General features: G+C 49.3%; 1 protein-coding gene across 1 annotated transcript in view; it reads right to left on the bottom strand.

Moving 5' to 3' along the window:
• APBB1 (amyloid beta precursor protein binding family B member 1) overlaps positions 1-22,497 on the bottom strand; it is a 121,654-nt gene that overhangs the window by 81,571 nt on the left and 17,586 nt on the right. Inside the window, exons 3-7 of the mRNA XM_063950771.1 lie at positions 17,397-18,073; positions 8,763-8,962; positions 5,527-5,609; positions 2,437-2,491; positions 2,221-2,346 (exon numbers count right to left, since the gene is read on the bottom strand). Of these exons, the coding sequence (XP_063806841.1) occupies positions 2,221-2,346; positions 2,437-2,491; positions 5,527-5,609; positions 8,763-8,962; positions 17,397-18,060 (1,128 nt within the window). The 5' untranslated portion in view covers positions 18,061-18,073. The remainder of the gene's footprint in view (positions 1-2,220; positions 2,347-2,436; positions 2,492-5,526; positions 5,610-8,762; positions 8,963-17,396; positions 18,074-22,497) is intronic.

Here is a 22,497-nt window from a genome sequence, read left to right as displayed (position 1 = left end):
GTGAGGACAGGGCTGCATGTGACAGGGGCAGTGACATGATGTGAGGAGGGGAATGGAGGCAGCAGGAAGCCACAGACTGAGTTATATAGTGGGAGGAGCAGGGTCCCCAGCAGCACAGAGTATATCAGGAGATGAGTGATGTGTCAGTGAGGACAGGGCTGCATGTGACAGGGGCAGTGACATGATGTGAGGAGGGGAATGGAGGCAACAGGAAGCCACAGACTGAGAGTTATATAGTGGGAGGAGCAGGGTCCCCAGCAGCACAGAGTATATCAGGAGATGAGTGATGTGTCAGTGAGGACAGGGCTGCATGTGACATGGGCAGTGACATGATGTGAGGAGGGGAATGGAGGCAGCAGGAAGCCACAGACTGAGAGTTATATAGTGGGAGGAGCAGGGTACCCAGCAGCACAGAGTATATCAGGAGATGAGTGATGTGTCAGTGAGGACAGGGCTGCATGTGACAGGGGTAGTGACAATGATGTGAGGAGGGGAATGGAGGCAGCAGGAAGCCACAGACTGAGAGTTATATAGTGGGAGGAGCAGGGTACCCAGCAGCACAGAGTATATCAGGAGATGAGTGATGTGTCAGTGAGGACAGGGCTGCATGTGACAGGGGCAGTGACATGATGTGAGGAGGGGAATGGAGGCAGCAGGAAGCCACAGACTGAGAGTTATATAGTGGGAGGAGCAGGGTCCCCAGCAGCACAGAGTATATCAGGAGATGAGTGATGTGTCAGTGAGGACAGGGCTGCATGTGACAGGGGCAGTGACATGATGTGAGGAGGGGAATGGAGGCAGCAGGAAGCCACAGACTGAGAGTTATATAGTGGGAGGAGCAGGGTACCCAGCAGCACAGAGTATACCAGGAGATGAGTGATGTGTCAGTGAGGACAGTGCTGCATGTGACAGGGACAGTGACATGATGTGAGGAGGGGAATGGAGGCAGCAGGAAGCCACAGACTGAGAGTTATATAGTGGGAGGAGCAGGGTCCCCAGCAGCACAGAGTATATCAGGAGATAAGGGATGTGTCAGTGAGGACAGGGCTGCATGTGACAGGGGCAGTGACATGATGTGAGGAGGGGAATGGAGGCAGCAGGAAGCCACACACAGAGTTATATAGTGGGAGGAGCAGGGTCCCCAGCAGCACAGAGTATATCAGGAGATAAGGGATGTGTCAGTGAGGACAGGGCTGCATGTGACAGGGACAGTGACATGATGTGAGGAGGGGAATGGAGGCAGCAGGAAGTCACAGACTGAGAGTTATATAGTGGGAGGAGCAGGGTCCCCAGCAGCACAGAGTATATCAGGAGATGAGTGGTGTGTCAGTGAGGACAGGGCTGCATGTGACAGGGGCAGTGACATGATGTGAGGAGGGGAATGGAGGCAACAGGAAGCCACAGACTGAGAGTTATATAGTGGGAGGAGCAGGGTCCCCAGCAGCACAGAGTATATCAGGAGATGAGTGATGTGTCAGTGAGGACAGGGCTGCATGTGACAGGGGCAGTGACATGATGTGAGGAGGGGAATGGAGGCAGCAGGAAGTCACAGACTGAGAGTTATATGGTGGGAGGAGCAGGGTCCCCAGCAGCACAGAGTATATCAGGAGATGAGTGATGTGTCAGTGAGGACAGGGCTGCATGTGACAGGGGCAGTGACATGATGTGAGGAGGGGAATGGAGGCAGCAGGAAGCCACAGACTGAGAGTTATATAGTGGGAGGAGCAGGGTCCCCAGCAGCACAGAGTATATCAGGAGATGAGTGGTGTGTCAGTGAGGACAGGGTTGCATGTGACAGGGGCAGTGACATGATGTGAGGAGAGGAATGGAGGCAGCAGGAAGCCACAGACTGAGAGTTAGCGGGAAGAGCAGTGTCTCTTGGGGGCCCAAAAAGTGGTCCGGCCATTACACAAAGTGGGTAAGGGGAGCAAGATATGCCAATATATATATACTAGATCTCCAACCAATGTAAATTAACGAACTATAATTCTAATTTACCATCCTCATCCCGTAGCAAAGCATGGGTATTCAGCTAGTACTGTATATGACACACACACATGCACTGGCACGGACATTGCAATGATCACATATAAGACGAGTGATGCCAGACCCCCCAGCACATGACATACAGGGTATATTCCTTGCAGATATATACATGTAGCGGTGACGGGGGGTGATCCCTGAGAGCACGAGGCCACCAGTCAGTGATGGCAGTATTACCTGGCTCAGGCTCTGGCAGTGAAGTGACAACTGTCTGATGCAGCTATTCACCGCCACACTGCTTCTCCCTGGGGCCAAATCTTCCTCTGTGACTTCAACCCAACCAAGAGAGTGCACCGGGAACCTCTGCAAGAGACACCCCAATATCAGCCACTCATCACATGCAACATCCTCAGGCCTCTGTCCTACTGTTACATAGTAAAGATGCAGACATACCTGTGGCCCCGGGTCAGATATCGGGCCCCTCTCTTCATCCGAGGGCAGAATGGAGCTGTAATGCAAAAACATTCATATATAAAATACAATTCACTTATCTCATTAACCAGGGCAGCAAAGACCTGGAAGCCAGAGATTCTCCAGCAGGCCAGGCACTCCAATCACTTACAAATGGTTTAGAGCAGTGTTTCCCAACCACGGTCCTCAAGGCACACTAACAGTCCTGGTTTTAGTTATATCCAGGCTTGAACACGGGTGCCTTAATTAGTACTGCAGTTATTTTGATTTAACCATCTGTGCTGAAGCCTGGATATCACTAAAACCTGTGCTGTTGGTGTGCCTTGAGGACCGCGGTTGGGAATGCCTGGTTTAGAGGGAGCTGCGAGACGTCAGCCCTGTAAAGTGGACAATTCTATGGTCTGATGGGATCAGGGTATCTCTAGCGGTGGAAGCTATGTTTGGAGCACAACTATCGCTGAGTAATATCTTAGGGACAGAATCAGAACATTAAGCATTGAGGCTGCAGTATTAATAGGGGGAAGCTGCAAAACCTGGAGAAAGCTAGAGACAAATCCTGCAGGAAACCTACTTGCAGCCTGAAAGATCTACTGTACGCATGCCTAGAAAAGAGGTTCCGAAACACAGTCCTCTGCTCACCCTGGTCTACAGAGACTGAGAGGGGTGGTGTCCTCTGCTGCTCCTGGCCTACAGAGACTGAGAGGGGTGGTGTCCTCTGCTCCCCCTGGCCTATAGAGACTGAGAGGGTTGGTGTCCTCTGCTCACCCTGGCCTACAGAGACTGAGAGGGGTGGTGTCCTCTGCTCCCCCTGGCCTACAGAGACTGAGAGGGGTGGTGTCCTCTGCTCACCCTGGCCTACAGAGACTGAGAGGGGTGGTGTCCTCTGCTCATCCTGGCTTAGAGAGGGGTGTGTCCTCTGCTCACCCTGACCTACAGAGGGGTGGTGCCCTCTGCTCCCCCTGGCCTACAGAGACTGAGAGGGGTGGTGTCCTCTGCTCCCCCTGGCCTACAGAGACTGAGAGGGGTGGTGTTCTCTACTCCCCCTGGCCTACAGGGAGGGGTGGTGCCCTTTGCTCCCCCTGGCCTACAGAGACTGAGAGGGGTCGTGCCCTCTGCTCCCCCTGGCCTACAGAGACTGAGAGGGGCAGTGCCCTCTGCTCCCCCTGGCCTACAGAGACAGAGGGGTGGTGTCCTCTGCTCCCCCTGGCCTACAGAGACTGAGAGGGGTGGTGTCCTCTGCTCATCCTGGCCTAGAGAGGGGTGTGTCCTCTGCTCACCCTGGACTACAGAGGGGTGGTGCCCTCTGCTCCCCCTGGCTTACAGAGACTGACAGGGGTGGTGTCCTCTGCTCCCCTTGGCCTACAGGGAGGGGTGGTGCCCTCTGTTCCCCCTGGCCTACAGAGACTGAGAGGGGCGGTGTCCTCTGCTCACCCTGGCCTACAGAGACTGAGAGGGATGGTGTCCTCTGCTCCCCCTGGCCTACAGAGACAGAGGGGTGGTGTCCTCTGCTCCCCCTAGCCTACAGAGACTGAGAGTGGTGGTGCCCTCTGCTCACCGTGGCCTACAGAGGGGTGGTGTCCTCTGCTCATCCTGGCCTAGAGAGGGGTGGTGCCCTCTGCTCCCCCTGGCCTACAGAGACTGAGAGGGGTGGTGCCCTCTGCTCCACTGGCCTACACAGACAGAGGGGTGGTGCCCTCTGCTCCCCCTGGCCTACAGAGGCTAGGAGGGGTGGTGTATTCTGCTCACCCTGGCCTACAGAGACTGAGAGGGGTGGTGTCCTCTGCTCACCCTGGCCTACAGTGACTGAGAGGGGTGGTGCCCTCTGCTCACCCTGGCCTACAGAGACTGAGAGGGATGGTATGCTCTTCTTCCCCTACTCTTCTTCCCCTACTCTTCTTCTCTACACAGAGACTGAGAGGGGTGGTGCCTTCTGCTCCCCCTAGCCTACAGATACTGAGAGGTGTGGTATCCTCTGCTCCCCCTGGCCTACAGTGACTGAGAGGGGTGGTGCCCTTTGCTCAACCTGGCCTAGCTCTGCTCACCCTGGCCTACAGATGGGTGATGCCCTCTGCTCACTCTGGCCTACAGAGACTGATAGTGGTGGTGCCCTCTGCTCACTGTGGCCTGTGGGTGTACTCTGAATGCCTGTGGGTGTACTCTGAAGGCTGGAAGGTTGTTGCGCTAATAAGCTATGATAAGATGGGCTTTCGGTGGAGACATGGTTTTGTGACTGAGCTGCAGACTGAAGCCCTATGGAAACAGGGAAATATGACAGGAGACATACAGAAGGTGTACTCACTTCCCCCTGGCCTACAGAGACTGAGAGGTGTGGTATCCTCTGCTCCCCCTGGTGGTGTCCTCTGCTCACCCTGGCCTACAGTGACTGAGAGGGGTGGTGCCCTCTGCTCCCCCTGGCCTACAGAGACTGAGAGGGATGGTATACTCTTCTTCCCATACTCTTCTTCCCCTACTCTTCAGTGTGGTATCCTCTGCTCCCCCTGGTGGTGTCCTCTGCTCACCCTAGCCTACAGTGACTGAGAGGGGTGGTGCCCTCTGCTCACCCTGGCCTACAGAGACTGAGAGGGATGGTATACTCTTCTTCCCCTACTCTTCTTCCCCTACTCTTCTTCTCTACACAGAGACTGAGAGGGGTGGTGACTTCTGCTCCCCCTGGCCTACAGAGACTGAGAGGTGTGGTATCCTCTGCTCCCCCTGGCCTACAGAGACTGAGAGGGGTGGTGTCCTCTGCTCACCCTGGCCTACAGTGACTGAGAGGGGTGGTGCCCTTTGCTCAACCTGGCCTAGCTCTGCTCACCCTGGCCTACAGATGGGTGATGCCCTTTGCTCACTCTGGCCTACAGAGACTGATAGTGGTGGTGCCCTCTGCTCACTGTGGCCTGTGGGTGTACTCTGAATGCCCGTGGGTGTACTCTATAGGCTGGAAGGTTGTTGCGCTAATAAGCTATGATAAGATGGGCTTTCGGTGGAGACATGGTTTTGTGACTGAGCTGCAGACTGAAGCCCTATGGAAACAGGGAAATATGACAGGAGACATACAGAAGGTGTACTCACTTCAGACTTAGGTTATTGATATGGAAGGTCACATCATCTGTCTCATTGTGACTGAAATCTGACAGCTCCTCCTGTGATGTCTCCTAAACAAAGAAGAAAAGTGTGAGGAACGTGACATCATGATGAAATGTCCTCATTAAGCAAACAAGAGACTACCCGGAGCCTAGAGGAACCTTTTGCTTAGCAGCATCCATACCTGGATGTGCGACCAGCTGGAGACCTCCGCCTGGGTCTTATTCTCTGGTTATCACACACTATGTGATTTTCTGTTTCTACATTTCAGTGACGTAGTTACTTGGTGGTAACAATAGCGGCTCCTGGGAACCGCAGAGAAACCAGAAGCCTGCTGCTTATACTGTTCTATATGTATGAGGAGCGTGTCCTGGTAGGCCAAAACAGTGGGGACAACCCCAGTGGTCCCCCTGCCTGCTGCAGCTTGTTGACCCTGGCTGGCTTGGTCCCGGCAGCAGAGTTTTGGAAGGCTGCCTCTGCTGCTACTGCTCAGACTCATTTCACGTGCAGTGCATTTCTGGGGCACACGAGAAGGAATCACGATCTACAGTATGGGTCTCCAGGATCTCTGATCACACTGCCACATGCAGCTGGTATTTACATACACCCGGCTATTATAATGAACTTTCTTACATCATTACCTTGGCATTGTCCCTACCTCAGTGCCTCCTGGTAGCCTACAATGAGTTCCTGAACATTCTCTGAGTCCCAATATTGATTGCGAACCACACTCACCCACTTTTTACTACAGGTAGCTCTCCTGGAACATGGCCTTTCCTACTAATTAGCAATGTCCTGGTAGCACGCCAGTTGGCCATCTACACTCCTGCTAGTGACAAGCCATTTCTTGCTAAACTTCCTGTTTTTCTAAGGCCTCTTACTGGCTACACTCCATTTTACCTTCCAAATGCTTTATGGGGGGTACAAGAAAACCAAATACAAATCAGAACCAAGAAAGAGGGACAGTGATCCCGGTCCTGACATGCGTCAATATCTGAAGATAACTAGTTTCAGACTGGAGGTGTATACATCATCCCTTGTCTATCATGGGCCATCCTCCTCTCCCGATAGGATGTTTCCCTGGAAGTCCCGCATTCTCTCCCATAGATACATGTTTTTGTATTAAGCAGTGAAAAGAGTGAAGTCGGCCAAAGCACCCAATCAACTTCTGACATTATTAATGCTACCTCAAAGCTGGTTGCTATGGGCAACTTCACCACTGGTCCACACTGTTCACTGCTTAATACATCAGCCCCTAAGTCACGGATGACGTCTAAACAGATTTAGGCAGGTGGTGCCACATCAATCCACGGAAATTTGACCTCTGGTCTCGCATGGACGACTTGGATAACCGGGGTCGTCGCAGCAGGTATGTGTTTGGTCTGATTGATGTCATTACAAAAATCTTTGGGCCTGGATCCTAACAGTGAAGTCTTGTTGTACATAGAGATGGCCGTCCTAGAGTTCTGCCAATGGGCACACCTGGAGGTGTTATCTGTTGCCTTCATTACCACACTCTGAAAGTGGCAGTCCTGAGGAAGGCCCGTCAGCCCAATGAGATAGAGTTTAATGCTGATAAGATAGAAATATTTCCAGATCTTTTATAGTACACTTTACAACAAAGGTGGGCCCAAAAGACCCTACGGACGATCTTCACAAGCATGATTTGCAGTATCGCTGGGGTTTCCCGTTTAGCTTTCAGGGTTCTCCTCATGTCAATACCATTGCATGCATTGTTTGAAGGAACTGCTTCTCGTGGATAGATTATTATATGTACATAGACAATCCTTCTGTTATCTGATTGGAAATGTAAGAAACATTGCTAAAGCACCTCCTGCCACCTCTGAGCCACAGCTGCAACATCTAACCACCCTCCTCTTCATCAATCAGCTTTCCTTCCCCGGCAACATTTACCCTGTAAGACACCTTGTTCTTTCTTCTGTTTCTTTTACTGATGATATGCTATGCGCTATGGGGAGGGGGGAGTCCCATTCTCCCTCCTCAGACTGGCAGCGGCTTCTGTTTATGGCAGGAGGTACTGGGGTTCTGCTATGCACTATGTGGGGATTCCCGTTCTCCCTCCTCAGACTGGCAGCGGCTTCTGTCTATGGCAGGAGGTACTGGGGTTCTGCTATACACTATGTGGGGATTCCCGTTCTCCCTCCTCAGACTGGCAGCAGCTTCTCTCTATAGCAGGAGGTACCGGGGTTCTCCTATGCACTATGGGGGGGGGGGGGGGGGGGGAATTCCAGTTTTCCCTCCTCAGACTGGCAGCGGCTTCTCTCTATGGCAGGAGGTACTGGGGTTCTGCTATGCGCTATGGGGGGATTCCAGTTTTCCCTCCTCAGACTGGCAGCGGCTTCTCTCTATGGCAGGAGGCACTGGGGTTCTGCTATGCACTATGGGGGGATTCCAGTTTTCCCTCCTCAGACTGGCAGCGGCTTCTCTCTATGGCAGGAGGTACTGGGGTTCTGCTATGCACTATGTGGGGATTCCCGTTTTCCCTCCTCAGACTGGCAGCGGCTAGTGGAAGGGAGCCTGGCAGCGGCTTCTCTCTATGGCAGGAGGTACTGGGGTTCTGCTATGCACTATGGGAGAGATTGCTGTTCTCCCTCCTTACAGACTGGCAGCGGCTTCTCTCTATGGCAGGAGGTACTGGGGTTCTGCTATGCACTATGTGGGGATTCCCGTTTTCCCTCCTCAGACTGGCAGCGGCTTCTCTCTATGGCAGAAGGTACTCGGGTTCTGCTCTGCACTATGGGGGGATTCCCGTTCTCCCTCCTCAGACTGGCAGCGGCTTCTCTCTATGGCAGGAGGTACTGGGGATCTGCAATGCACTATGGGGGGATTCCCGTTTTCCCTCCTCAGACTGGCAGCGGCTTCTCTCTATGGCAGGAGGTACTGGGGTTCTGCTATGCACTATGGGGGGGATTCCCGTTTTCCCTCCTCAGACTGGCAGCGGCTTCTCTCTATGGCAGGAGGTACTGGGGTTCTGCTATGCACTATGGGGGGGTTCCAGTTTTCCCTCCTCAGACTGGCAGCGGCTTCTCTCTATGGCAGGAGGTTACAGGTTATAATGGGCTGCGGCTGACGGCGCTGTGTTACATGGAATGATACTCTGCACAGCACGATCACACAGACTCCCCAGGAAAACAGCAGGTTCCTACACCCTAGTCATCTGTATGTATCTGTATGTAAAAAGCAGCATCAGGGGCACAGTGTACCTCAGCCTCTTCTGTTGGGGTGTGCTCGGTGGAAGGAGAGTACAACTTTGGTTCCCCAGTGCACACATCAGACGGTGGCTCCCACTGAGTGGTGCCAGTGGGAATGTGCCAATAGTAAGTTCCTGAGGTGTCCTGCACCCGCATCCATCCTGACGGCAGATCAGAGTCGGTCTCCAGTGAGTTTCGTGGCCAGAAGCAATCTGCAAAGAGAGAATTTATCACATTACCAGAAACAAGGCATATACAGTATAATAATCACAGATCTTCCCAAAGATGGGACGCACACAGTAATGATCCCCAGGATCTCCCCAGAGATATCACACATACACTAATAATACCCAGAGATATCATACATACACTAATAATCCCCAGGATCTCCCCAGAGATATTATACATACACTAATAATCCCCAGGATCTCCCCAGAGACATCACACATACACTAATAATCCCCAGGATCTCCCCAGAGACAGCTCACACACACTAATAATCCCCAGGATCTCCCCAGAGATATTATACATACACTAATAATCCCCAGGATCTCCCCAGAGATATTATACATACACTAATAATCCCCAGGATCTCCCCAGAGATATCATACATACACTAATAATCCCCAGGATGTCCCCAGAGACATCACACATACACTAATAATCCCCAGGATCTCCCAAGAGACAGCTCACACACACTAATAATCCCCAGGATCTCCCCAGAGATATCATACATACACTAATAATCCCCAGGATCTCCCCAGAGACATCACAGATACACTAATAATCCCCAGGATCTCCCAAGAGACAGCTCACACACAATAATAATCCCCAGGATCTCCCCAGAGATATCATAGATACACACTAATAATCCCCAGGATCTCCCCAGAGATATCATACATACACTAATAATCCCCAGGATCTCCACAGAGATATCATACATACACTAATAATCCCCAGGATCTCCCCAGAGATATTATACATACACTAATAATCCCCAGGATCTCCCCAGAGATATCATACACACTAATAATCCCCAGGATCTCCCCAGAGATATCACACATACACTAATAATCCCCAGGATCTCCCCAGAGATATCATACACACTAATAATCCCCAGGATCTCCCCAGAGATATTATACATACACTAATAATCCCCAGGATCTCCCCAGAGATATCATACATACACTAATAATCCCCAGTATCTCCCCAGAGACATTATACACACTAATAATCCCCAGGATCTCCCCAGAGATATCATACATACACTAATAATCCCCAGGATCTCCCCAGAGATATCATAGATACACTAATAATCCCCAGGATCTCCCCAGAGACAGCTCACACACACTAATAATCCCCAGGATCTCCCCAGAGATATCATACATACACTAATAATCCCCAGGATCTCCCCAGAGACATTATACACACTAATAATCCCCAGGATCTCCCCAGAGATATCACACATACACTAATAATCCCCAGGATCTCCCCAGAGATATCATAGATACACTAATAATCCCCAGGATCTCCCCAGAGATATCATACATATACTAATAATCCCCAGGATCTCCCCAGAGATATCATACACACTAATAATCCCCAGGATCTCCCCAGAGACAGCTCACACACACTAATAATCCCCAGGATCTCCCCAGAGATATCACACATACACTAATAATCCACAGGATCTCCCCAGAGATATCATACATATACTAATAATCCACAGGATCTCCCCAGAGATATCATACATACACTAATAATCCCCAGGCTCTCCCCAGAGACAGCTCACACACACTAATAATCCCCAGGATCTCCCCAGAGATATCACACATACACTAATAATCCCCAGGATCTCCCCAGAGATATCACACATACACTAATAATCCACAGGATCTCCCCAGAGATATCATACATACACTAATAATCCACAGGATCTCCCCAGAGACAGCTCACACACACTAATAATCCCCAGGATCTCCCCAGAGATATCATACATACACTAATAATCCCCAGGATCTCCCCAGAGATATCATACATACACTAATAATCCCCAGGATCTCCCCAGAGATATCACACACACACACTAATAATCCCCAGGATCTCCCCAGAGATATCATACATACACTAATAATCCACAGGATCTCCCCAGAGATATCATACATACACTAATAATCCCCAGGATCTCCCCAGAGACAGCTCACACACACTGATAATCCCCAGGATCTCCCCAGATACATTATACACACACTAATAATCCCCAGGATCTCTCCAGAGACAGCACCCAGACACTAATAATCCCCAGGATCTCCCCAGATACATTATACACACTAATAATCCCCAGGATCTCTCCAGAGACATTATACACCCTAATAATCCCCAGGATCTCCCCAGAGACATTATACACACTAATAATCCCCAGGACCTCACCAGACACAATATACACACTAATAATCCCCAGGATCTCCCCAGAGACAGCACACATACACTAATAATCCAGAGGATCTCTCCAGAGACATTATACACCCTAATAATCCCCAGGATCTCTCCAGAGACATTATACACCCTAATAATCCCCAGGATCTCTCCAGAGACATTATACACCCTAATAATCCCCAGGATCTCTCCAGAGACATTATACACCCTAATAATCCCCAGGATCTCTCCAGAGACTTTATACACCCTAATAATCCCCAGGATCTCCCCAGAGACATTATACACCCTAATAATCCCCAGGATCTCCCCAGAGATATCATACATACACTAATAATCCCCAGGATCTCCCCAGAGATATCATACATACGTAATAATCCCCGGGATCTCCCCAGAGATATCATACATACACTAATAATCCCCAGGATCTCCCCAGAGATATCATACATACACTAATAATCCCCAGGATCTCTCCAGAGACATTATACACCCTAATAATCCCCAGGATCTCTCCAGAGACTTTATACACCCTAATAATCCCCAGGATCTCCCCAGAGACATTATACACCCTAATAATCCCCAGGATCTCCCCAGAGATATCATACATACACTAATAATCCCCAGGATCTCCCCAGAGATATCATACATACACTAATAATCCCCAGGATCTCCCCAGAGATATCATACATACACTAATAATCCCCAGGATCTCCCCAGAGACATTATACACACTAATAATCCCCAGGATCTCCCCAGAGATATCACACATATACTAATAATCCCCAGGATCTCCCCAGATATCATACATACACTAATAATCCCCAGGATCTCCCCAGAGACAGCTCACACACACTAATAATACCCAGGATCTCCCCAGAGACATTATACACACTAATAATCCCCAGGATCTCCCCAGAGACAGCTCACACACACTAATAATCCTGAGGATCTCCGCAGAGACATTATACATACACTAATAATCCCCAGGATCTCCCCAGAGACATTATACACACTAATAATCCCCAGGATCTCCCCAGAGACATTATACACACTAATAATCCCCAGGATCTCACCAGACACAATATACACACTAATAATCCCCAGGATCTCCCCAGAGACAGCACACATACACTAATAATCCAGAGGATCTCTCCAGAGACATTATACACCCTAATAATCCCCAGGATCTCCCCAGAGACATTATACACCCTAATAATCCCCAGGATCTCCCCAGAGATATCATACATACACTAATAATCCACAGGATCTCCCCAGAGATATCATACATACACTAATAATCCCCAGGATCTCCCCAGAGACATTATACACACTAATAATCCCCAGGATCTCCCCAGAGATATCACACATATACTAATAATCCCCAGGATCTCCCCAGATATCATACATACACTAATAATCCCCAGGATCTCCCCAGAGACAGCACACATACACTAATAATCCAGAGGATCTCTCCAGAGACATTACACACCCTAATAATCCCCAGGATCTCCCCAGAGACATTATACACCCTAATAATCCCCAGGATCTCCCCAGAGATATCATACATACACTAATAATCCCCAGGATCTCCCCAGAGATATCATACATACACTAATAATCCCCAGGATCTCCCCAGAGACATTATACACACTAATAATCCCCAGGATCTCCCCAGAGACATTATACACACTAATAATCCCCAGGATCTCACCAGACACAATATACACACTAATAATCCCCAGGATCTCCCCAGAGACAGCACACATACACTAATAATCCAGAGGATCTCTCCAGAGACATTATACACCCTAATAATCCCCAGGATCTCTCCAGAGACATTATACACCCTAATAATCCCCAGGATCTCTCCAGAGACATTATACACCCTAATAATCACCAGGATCTCTCCAGAGACTTTATACACCCTAATAATCCCCAGGATCTCCCCAGAGACATTATACACCCTAATAATCCCCAGGATCTCCCCAGAAACATTATACACACTAATAATCCCCAGGATCTCACCAGAAACATTATACACACTAATAATCCCCAGGATCTCACCAGAGACATTATACACACTAATAATCCCCAGGATCACCCCAGAAACATCATAGATACACTAATAATCCCCAGGATCTCCCCAGAGACATTATACACACTAATAATCCCCATGATCTCCCCAGAGACATTATACACACTAATAATCCCCAGGATCTCCCCAGAGACATTATACACACTAATAATCCCCAGGATCTCCTCAGAGACAGCTCACACACACTAATAATCCCCAGGATCTCCCCAGAGATATCATACATACACTAATAATCCCCAGGATCTCCCCAGAGATATAATACATACACTAATAATCCCCAGGATCTCCCCAGAGATATCATACATACACTAATAATTCCCAGGATCTCCCCAGAGATATCATACATACACTAATAATCCCCAGGATCTCCCCAGAGATATCATACATACGTAATAATCCCCAGGATCTCCCCAGAGATATCATACATACACTAATAATCCCCAGGATCTCCCCAGAGATATCATACATACACTAATAATCCCCAGGATCTCCCCAGAGACATTATACACACTAATAATCCCCAGGATCTCCCCAGAGACAGCTCACACACACTAATAATCCTGAGGATCTCCGCAGAGACATTATACATACACTAATAATCCCCAGGATCTCCCCAGAGATATTATACACACTAATAATCCCCAGGATCTCCCCAGAGACATTATACACACTAATAATCCCCAGGATCTCCCCAGAGACAGCTCACACACACTAATAATCCTGAGGATCTCCGCAGAGACATTATACATACACTAATAATCCCCAGGATCTCCCCAGAGACATTATACACACTAATAATCCCCAGGATCTCCCCAGAGACATTATACACACTAATAATCCCCAGGATCTCCCCAGAGACATTATACACAGTAATAATACCCAGGATTTCCAGAGACATTATACATACACTAATGATCCCACAGATCCCCCCCAGAGACATCATACACAGTAATGATCCCACAGATCCCCCCCAGAGACATCATACACAGTAATGATCCCACAGATCCCGCCCAGAGACATCATACACACTAATAATCCCCAGAATCTCCCCAGACAGGATGATCCAGTAACATTACTGGATCATCAGAAAGTGCCGCCACCTCTGTATAACAGCAGAAGTCGCTCTTCAGTCTGATGAGACGTACACAGTAATTCCCAGATAGTATGCAGCCCACAGTGAGAAAGATTATTTACATGGAGAAAATTGGAAACTTTCTTCAAATTTCCGACAGATCACAGTGTATGATGCTCCAAGAAATGGCAAAGTACCCAAAGCAGGGACCTACAGGCCTCAGGGCAATGGTTACAGTTTATTTATTACCAGTTACTTATGTAGCGCACACGTATTCCGCAGCGCTGTACAGTGATTATTTGTCCATTCACATCAGTCCCTGCCCCAGTGGAGCTTACACTCTATATTTCCTATCACATGTACACACACACACACCCATTCACACTAGGGTTCATTTTGTTGGGATCCAATTAACCTACCAGTATATTTTTGGATTGTGGGAGGAAACCGGAGTACCCGGAGGAAACCCACGCAAGTACGGGGAGACTATACAAACTCCACACATTTAGAGCCATGATGGGAATGGAACCCATGACCTCAGTGCTGTGAGGCAGTAATGCTCACCACACCATCCGTACGGCCCTACAATTCATGCATCTTCAACCAGAAGACGTGTGGCTATCATGGAACGACAGCCAGAAGAAAGCATTTTACCAGAAACCACCGCTGCAGTATGACTTCCGGTTACCGAGCTGGGCCTGAATGAGACACAAGATATCTGGAAGAATGTCCTCTGGACAAGCAAGAGCTAAACAAGGACCACATCCCAACAGATAGTGGTGAAGGAGGGAGGATTTGTGGGGTCCACAGGACCTGGAAGCATCTTTGCCAGAGTATTCTAGAAGGAAATTGGATGCCACCTTTCCATCCAACTGCGGAATCTTGTCTGAAATTGGACAATGATCCTAAGAAAATCCACAAATCTAAAACTGAACAGCAGACAGACAGGAATCAAGGACAAGTCCAGGCAATGAGACATGTACAGCAGTGGTTCTCAAACTGTGCGTCGGGGCACCCTAGGGGGGCCTCAGGTTGGTGGTCCAGGACCAATTCAAACTATTTATGGTCATAATAGGCAAAACCAGTGCTGGTGACTGCTAATCATAAACTATGTGGACTATTGTCCTCACCACATAACTGACCCCAAGTATGACATATAAACACAACTTACTTCATTTCAGATTTATTTTTCCATTTCTCAATAAGAAAGTTTTGGCCTAGGGGTGCCGTGAAAATAATTCTGATACTCTACCGGAAACAAAGGCCCTCAAATCAATGCACTGAAGCAGCGCTGGGAGGAATAGTAAGGCAAAGACCCCCAAATACAGTGTAGTCTCAGATATGAGTGTTTCACATGACTGTACATCACTTATATGACAGAGACCAATCATTACAATCATTTCCCATAGACATTCTCCATCTACCAGGGCTAAAGTGGATCAACCACACAACCATAACTCTTTCACTGACAGGTTTTAAGGTTGGCCTCTGGAAATGTAGCAAAACGACCACCCATTCCCCCCCCACCTTCGGGATGTGGCTCCTACCACCCGCTTCCCGCCTTCGGGATGTGGCTTCCCGCCTTCGGGATGTGGCTTCCTACCAGCCACTTTCCCGCCTTCGGGATGTGGCTTCCTACCAGCCGCTTTCCCGCCTTCTGTAGGTGACTTCCTACCACCCGCTTCCAGCCTTCTGTAGGTGGCTTCCTACCACCCGCTTCCAGCCTTCTGTAGGTGGCTACCTACCACCCGCTTCCAGCCTTCTGTAGGTGGCTACCTACCACCCGCTTCCAGCCTTCTGTAGGTGGCTTCCTACCACCCGCTTCCAGCCTTCTGTAGGTGGCTTCCTACCACCCGCTTCCAGCCTTCTGTAGGTGGCTTCCTACCACCCGCTTCCAGCCTTCTGTAGGTGGCTTCCTACCACCCGCTTCCAGCCTTCTGTAGGTGGCTTCCTACCACCCGCTTCCAGCCTTCTGTAGGTGGCTTCCTACCACCCGCTTCCAGCCTTCTGTAGGTGGCTTCCTACCACCCGCTTCCAGCCTTCTGTAGGCTTCCTACCACCCGTTTTCTGCCTTCGGGACATCGCTTCCTACCTCCCACTTTTGGCCTTCTGGATGTGACTTCCTACCACCCGCTTTTCTGGATGTGGCTTCCTACCAGCCGCTTCCAGCCTTTGAGATGTGGCTCCTGGCCATCCGCTTCTCGCCTTCTGGATGTGGCTTGCTACCACCCGCTTTCTGCCTTCGGTACGTCACTTCCTGCCTTCAGGATGTGGCTTCCAACCACCCGCTTCTCGCCTTCCGGATGTGGCTTGCTACCACCCGCTTTCTTCCTACGGTACGTCATTTCCTGCCTTCGGGATGTGGCTTCCTACCACCCGCTACCTGTGCTCAGGCTGCGGGCAACCCCTTCTGGTTATGGTCGGCTCCTTCAACACTGGCCACAGACTGAGCTAGGTAGTGGGATTAGAGTTGCAGATCTTAGCCGCAGGACACCTGGAGAACGGTTTGGTACTATTATGGTGGTTACTGGACACAAGCTTATGCAGCCATTGCTAAGTAACACAAAGATTATCTGATACAATCATTACCTTAGCTGAAGCTGCTAGGATTTGCCTGCTGCAGGTAAATCCCGCCCACTCTGTCCCCAGCCGTGGCCATCATCATTAGCATATGGGGCTCCACCCACCCGATGCAGAGTGCAGTCCTCAATATCTTTCTGTGGTGCATGCGCAGTTCCCAATATCTTTCTGCGGAGCATGCGCAGTCCCCAATATCTTTCTGCAGCACATGCGCGGTCCCCAATATCTTTCTGCGGCACATGCGCAGTCCCCAATATCTTTCTGCAGCGTATGCGCTTTATGCGGACATTGGCGAGAGACGCCCTACTTAGAAGAAGGCCCTGTAGGCTATCACAAGACGTGTCTACCCCTACACCGTGGGCGTTCTACAATGGATTATACACACACTGTATATCCTGCCTGCGTCATTAGGAAGGTATTACAGCGCACAAGACATACAGAGTACCCTATATACTCTATAGCCTACCTGCGTCATCGGGGGAGCCATAGGACGGACTGCCCTGAGACAGCGTGGCCCAGCTGGAGTCCTCATCGCTTCCAGCAGTGTTCCTCATCCCAAACAGGAGGCTGGCACTGCGCCCGGCTTCTCTGGGACCCTCATTAACATCCTTCCTGTTGTCTGGCACAATCTCAGAGCTGAGCTCCGAGGTCTCAGTAGTGATGGGGTCAGTGACCTCACTCTGCGCAGGGGTCAGGTCATCGTCTTCCTCATCGCCTTCCTCTGCCTCTTGCGCATGGATGAAGAGCGGAGCAGTGATCATGCTGCTGAGATTGACGCAGTTGAGGGCAGACACCTCCAGGTCCTGCAGCTCGCTCCGCTTCTCTTTCTCCTGATTCCGGTTGGTCCAGTCTTTGTTGCCACCTTCTGGATCAGGGTTGCAGTTCTGATCCTCCTTCTCATGTTCTGCCGCTTTGCGCAGTTGGTTCTGCCCTTCTTTTAGCCACTTTGGGTTGGTGCGGTCAGATGCAGCGCTGCCACCCAGCTCCGCGCTGACCAGCCCCATGGCACTCTGCAGATCGGTGTGGGCATAGATCTGCCGGCTCTTGGGGGACAGGAGGTCGTTGTGAGATGTGAGGAGGCTGAGGGTGAGGGCAGACACTGGACTCTTCTCAGTCAGAGGTCCTGACATAGTAACTGTAAGGCTGAGGAACAAGAGGAACATACAAAACACCCATCAGAACAGAGCAGATATCAGGACGAGCTACTGTATACACACACGGGTCACTACTAGTGCGAGCTATACACACCCGGGATACTACTAGTGCGAGCTACTTTATACACCCGGGTTACTACTAGTGCGAGCTACTGTATACACACGGGTCACTACTAGTGCGAGCTATACACACCCGGGATACTACTAGTGCGAGCTATTTTATACACCCGGGTCACTACTAGTGCGAGCTACTGTATACACACGGGTCACTACTAGTGCGAGCTATACACACCCGGGATACTACTAGTGCGAGCTACACACACCCGAGATACTACTAGTGCGAGCTACTGTAAACACATACGGGTCACTACTAGTGCGAGTTATACACACCCAGGATACTACTACTGCGAGCTATACACACACGGGTCACTACTAGTGTGAGCTACTGTATACACCCGAGATACTAGTGCGAGCTATACACACCTGGGATACTAATAGTGCGAGCTACTGTACACACCCTGGTAACTACTAGTGCGAGCTACTGTACACACCCGGGTAACTACTAGTGCGAGCTACTGTACACACCCGGCTTACTACTAGTGCAAGCTACTGTGTACACCCGGTATACTACTAGTGCGAGCTACTGTATACACCCGGGATACTACTAGTGTGAGCTACTGTATACACCCGGGATACTACTAGTGCATGCTACTGTATACACCCAGGATACTACTAGTGCGAGCTACTGTACACACCCGGGATACTACTAGTGCGTGCTACTGTATACACCCGGGTTACTACTAGTGTGAGCTATATACACCTGGGATATTACTAGTGCAAGCTACTGTATACATCCAGGATACTACTAGTGCGAGCTATACACACCCGGTACACTACTAGTGTGTGATACTGTATACAAACGGGACACTACTAGTGTGAGCTACTGTATACTCCCGGGTTACTACTAGTGCAAGCTACTGTATACACCCGGGTTACTACTTGTGCAAGCTACTGTATACACCCAGGGTACTACTAATGCAAGCTACTGTATACACCCGGGATACTACTAGTGCGAGTTACTGTATACACCCGGGATACTACTAGTGCAAGCTACTGTATACACCCGGGATACTACTAATGCAAGCTACTTTATACACCCGGGTTACTACTAGTGCGAGTTACTGTATACACCCGGGATACTACTAGTGCAAGCTACTGTATACACCCGGGATACTACTAGTGCAAGCTACTGTATACACCCGGGATACTACTAATGCAACCTACTTTATACACCCGGGTTACTACTAGTGCGAGATACTGTATACACCCAGGTTACTACTAGTGCGAGTTACTGTATACACCCAGGATACTACTAGTGCGAGTTACTGTATACACCCGGGATCCTACTAGTGCGAGTTACTGTATACACCCGGGATACTACTAGTGCAAGCTACTGTATACACACACGGGATACTACTAGTGCAAGCTACTGTATACACCCGGGATACTACTAGTGCGAGGTACTGTATACACCCGGGATACTACTAGTGCAAGCTACTGTATACACCCGGGATACTACTAGTGCGAGGTACTGTATACACCCAGGGTACTACTAATGCAAGCTACTTTATACACCCGGGTTACTACTAGTGCGAGTTACTGTATACACCCGGGATACTACTAGTGCAAGCTACTGTATACACCCGGGATACTACTAATGCAAGCTACTGTATACACCCGGGATACTACTAATGCAAGCTACTTTATACACCCGGGTTACTACTAGTGCGAGTTACTGTATACACCCGGGATACTACTAGTGCGAGTTACTGTATACACCCGGGATACTACTAGTGCGAGTTACTGTATACACCCGGGATACTACTAGTGCGAGTTATTGTATACACCCGGGTTACTACTAGTGCGAGTTACTGTATACACCCGGGATACTACTAGTGCGAGTTACTGTATACACCCGGGATACTACTAATGCAAGCTACTTTATACACCCGGGTTACTACTAGTGCAAGCTACTGTATACACCCGGGTTACTACTAGTGCGAGTTACTGTATATACCCGGGATACTACTAGTGCAAGCTACTGTATACACCCGGGATACTGCTAGTGCAAGCTACTGTATACACCCGGGTTACTACTAGTGCGAGTTACTGTATACACCCGGGATCCTACTAGTGCAAGCTACTGTATACACCCGGGATACTACTAGTGCAAGCTACTGTATACACCCGGGATACTACTAATGCAAGCTACTTTATACACCCGGGTTACTACTAGTGCGAGTTACTGTATACACCCGGGATACTACTAGTGCAAGCTACTGTATACACCCGGGATACTACTAGTGCAAGCTACTGTATACACCCGGGATACTACTAGTGCAAGCTACTGTATACACACGGGTCACTACTAGTGCGAGGTACTGTATACACCCGGGATACTACTAGTGCGAGGTACTGTATACACCCGGGATACTACAAGTGCAAGCTACTGTATACACCCGGGATACTACTAGTGCGAGGTACTGTATACACACGGGATACTACAAGTGCAAGCTACTGTATACACCCGGGATACTACTAGTGCAAGCTACTGTATACACCCGGGATACTACTAGTGCAAGCTACTGTATACACCCGGGTTACTACTAGTGCAAGCTACTGTATACACCCAGGGTACTACTAATGCAAGCTACTTTATACACCCGGGATACTACTAGTGCAAGCTACTGTATACACCCGGGATACTACTAGTGCAAGCTACTGTATACACCCGGGTTACTACTAGTGCAAGCTACTGTATACACCCGGGTTACTACTTGTGCAAGCTACTGTATACACCCGGGTTACTACTAATGCAAGCTACTGTATACACCCGGGATACTACTAATGCAAGCTACTGTATACACCCGGGATACTACTAATGCAAGCTACTTTATACACCCGGGTTACTACTAGTGCGAGTTACTGTATACACCCGGGATACTACTAGTGCGAGTTACTGTATACACCCGGGATACTACTAGTGCGAGTTACTGTATACACCCGGGATACTACTAGTGCGAGTTATTGTATACACCCGGGTTACTACTAGTGCGAGTTACTGTATACACCCGGGATACTACTAGTGCGAGTTACTGTATACACCCGGGATACTACTAATGCAAGCTACTTTATACACCCGGGTTACTACTAGTGCAAGCTACTGTATACACCCGGGTTACTACTAGTGCGAGTTACTGTATATACCCGGGATACTACTAGTGCAAGCTACTGTATACACCCGGGATACTGCTAGTGCAAGCTACTGTATACACCCGGGTTACTACTAGTGCGAGTTACTGTATACACCCGGGATCCTACTAGTGCAAGCTACTGTATACACCCGGGATACTACTAGTGCAAGCTACTGTATACACCCGGGATACTACTAATGCAAGCTACTTTATACACCCGGGTTACTACTAGTGCGAGTTACTGTATACACCCGGGATACTACTAGTGCAAGCTACTGTATACACCCGGGATACTACTAGTGCAAGCTACTGTATACACCCGGGATACTACTAGTGCAAGCTACTGTATACACACGGGTCACTACTAGTGCGAGGTACTGTATACACCCGGGATACTACTAGTGCGAGGTACTGTATACACCCGGGATACTACAAGTGCAAGCTACTGTATACACCCGGGATACTACTAGTGCGAGGTACTGTATACACACGGGATACTACAAGTGCAAGCTACTGTATACACCCGGGATACTACTAGTGCAAGCTACTGTATACACCCGGGATACTACTAGTGCAAGCTACTGTATACACCCGGGTTACTACTAGTGCAAGCTACTGTATACACCCAGGGTACTACTAATGCAAGCTACTTTATACACCCGGGATACTACTAGTGCGAGGTACTGTATACACCCGGGATACTACTAGTGCAAGCTACTGTATACACCCGGGTTACTACTAGTGCAAGCTACTGTATACACCCGGGTTACTACTTGTGCAAGCTACTGTATACACCCGGGTTACTACTAGTGCAAGCTACTGTATACACCCAGGGTACTACTAATGCAAGCTACTTTATACACCCGGGTTACTACTAGTGCGAGTTACTGTATACACCCGGGATACTACTAGTGCAAGCTACTGTATACACCCGGGATACTACTAGTGCAAGCTACTTTATACACCCGGGTTACTACTAGTGCAAGCTACTTTATACACCCGGGATACTACTAATGCAAGCTACTTTATACACCCGGGTTACTACTAGTGCAAGCTACTTTATACACCCGGGTTACTACTAGTGCGAGTTACTGTATACACCCGGGATAATACTAGTGCAAGCTACTGTATACACCCGGGATACTACTAGTGCAAGCTA

This window comes from Pseudophryne corroboree, chromosome 2 (genome assembly GCF_028390025.1).
Source record: "Pseudophryne corroboree isolate aPseCor3 chromosome 2, aPseCor3.hap2, whole genome shotgun sequence".
Classification (NCBI taxonomy): Eukaryota; Metazoa; Chordata; class Amphibia; order Anura; family Myobatrachidae; genus Pseudophryne; species Pseudophryne corroboree.
Note: the sequence above shows the minus strand (reverse complement) of the source record. Positions and strands in the feature narration are given on the sequence as shown.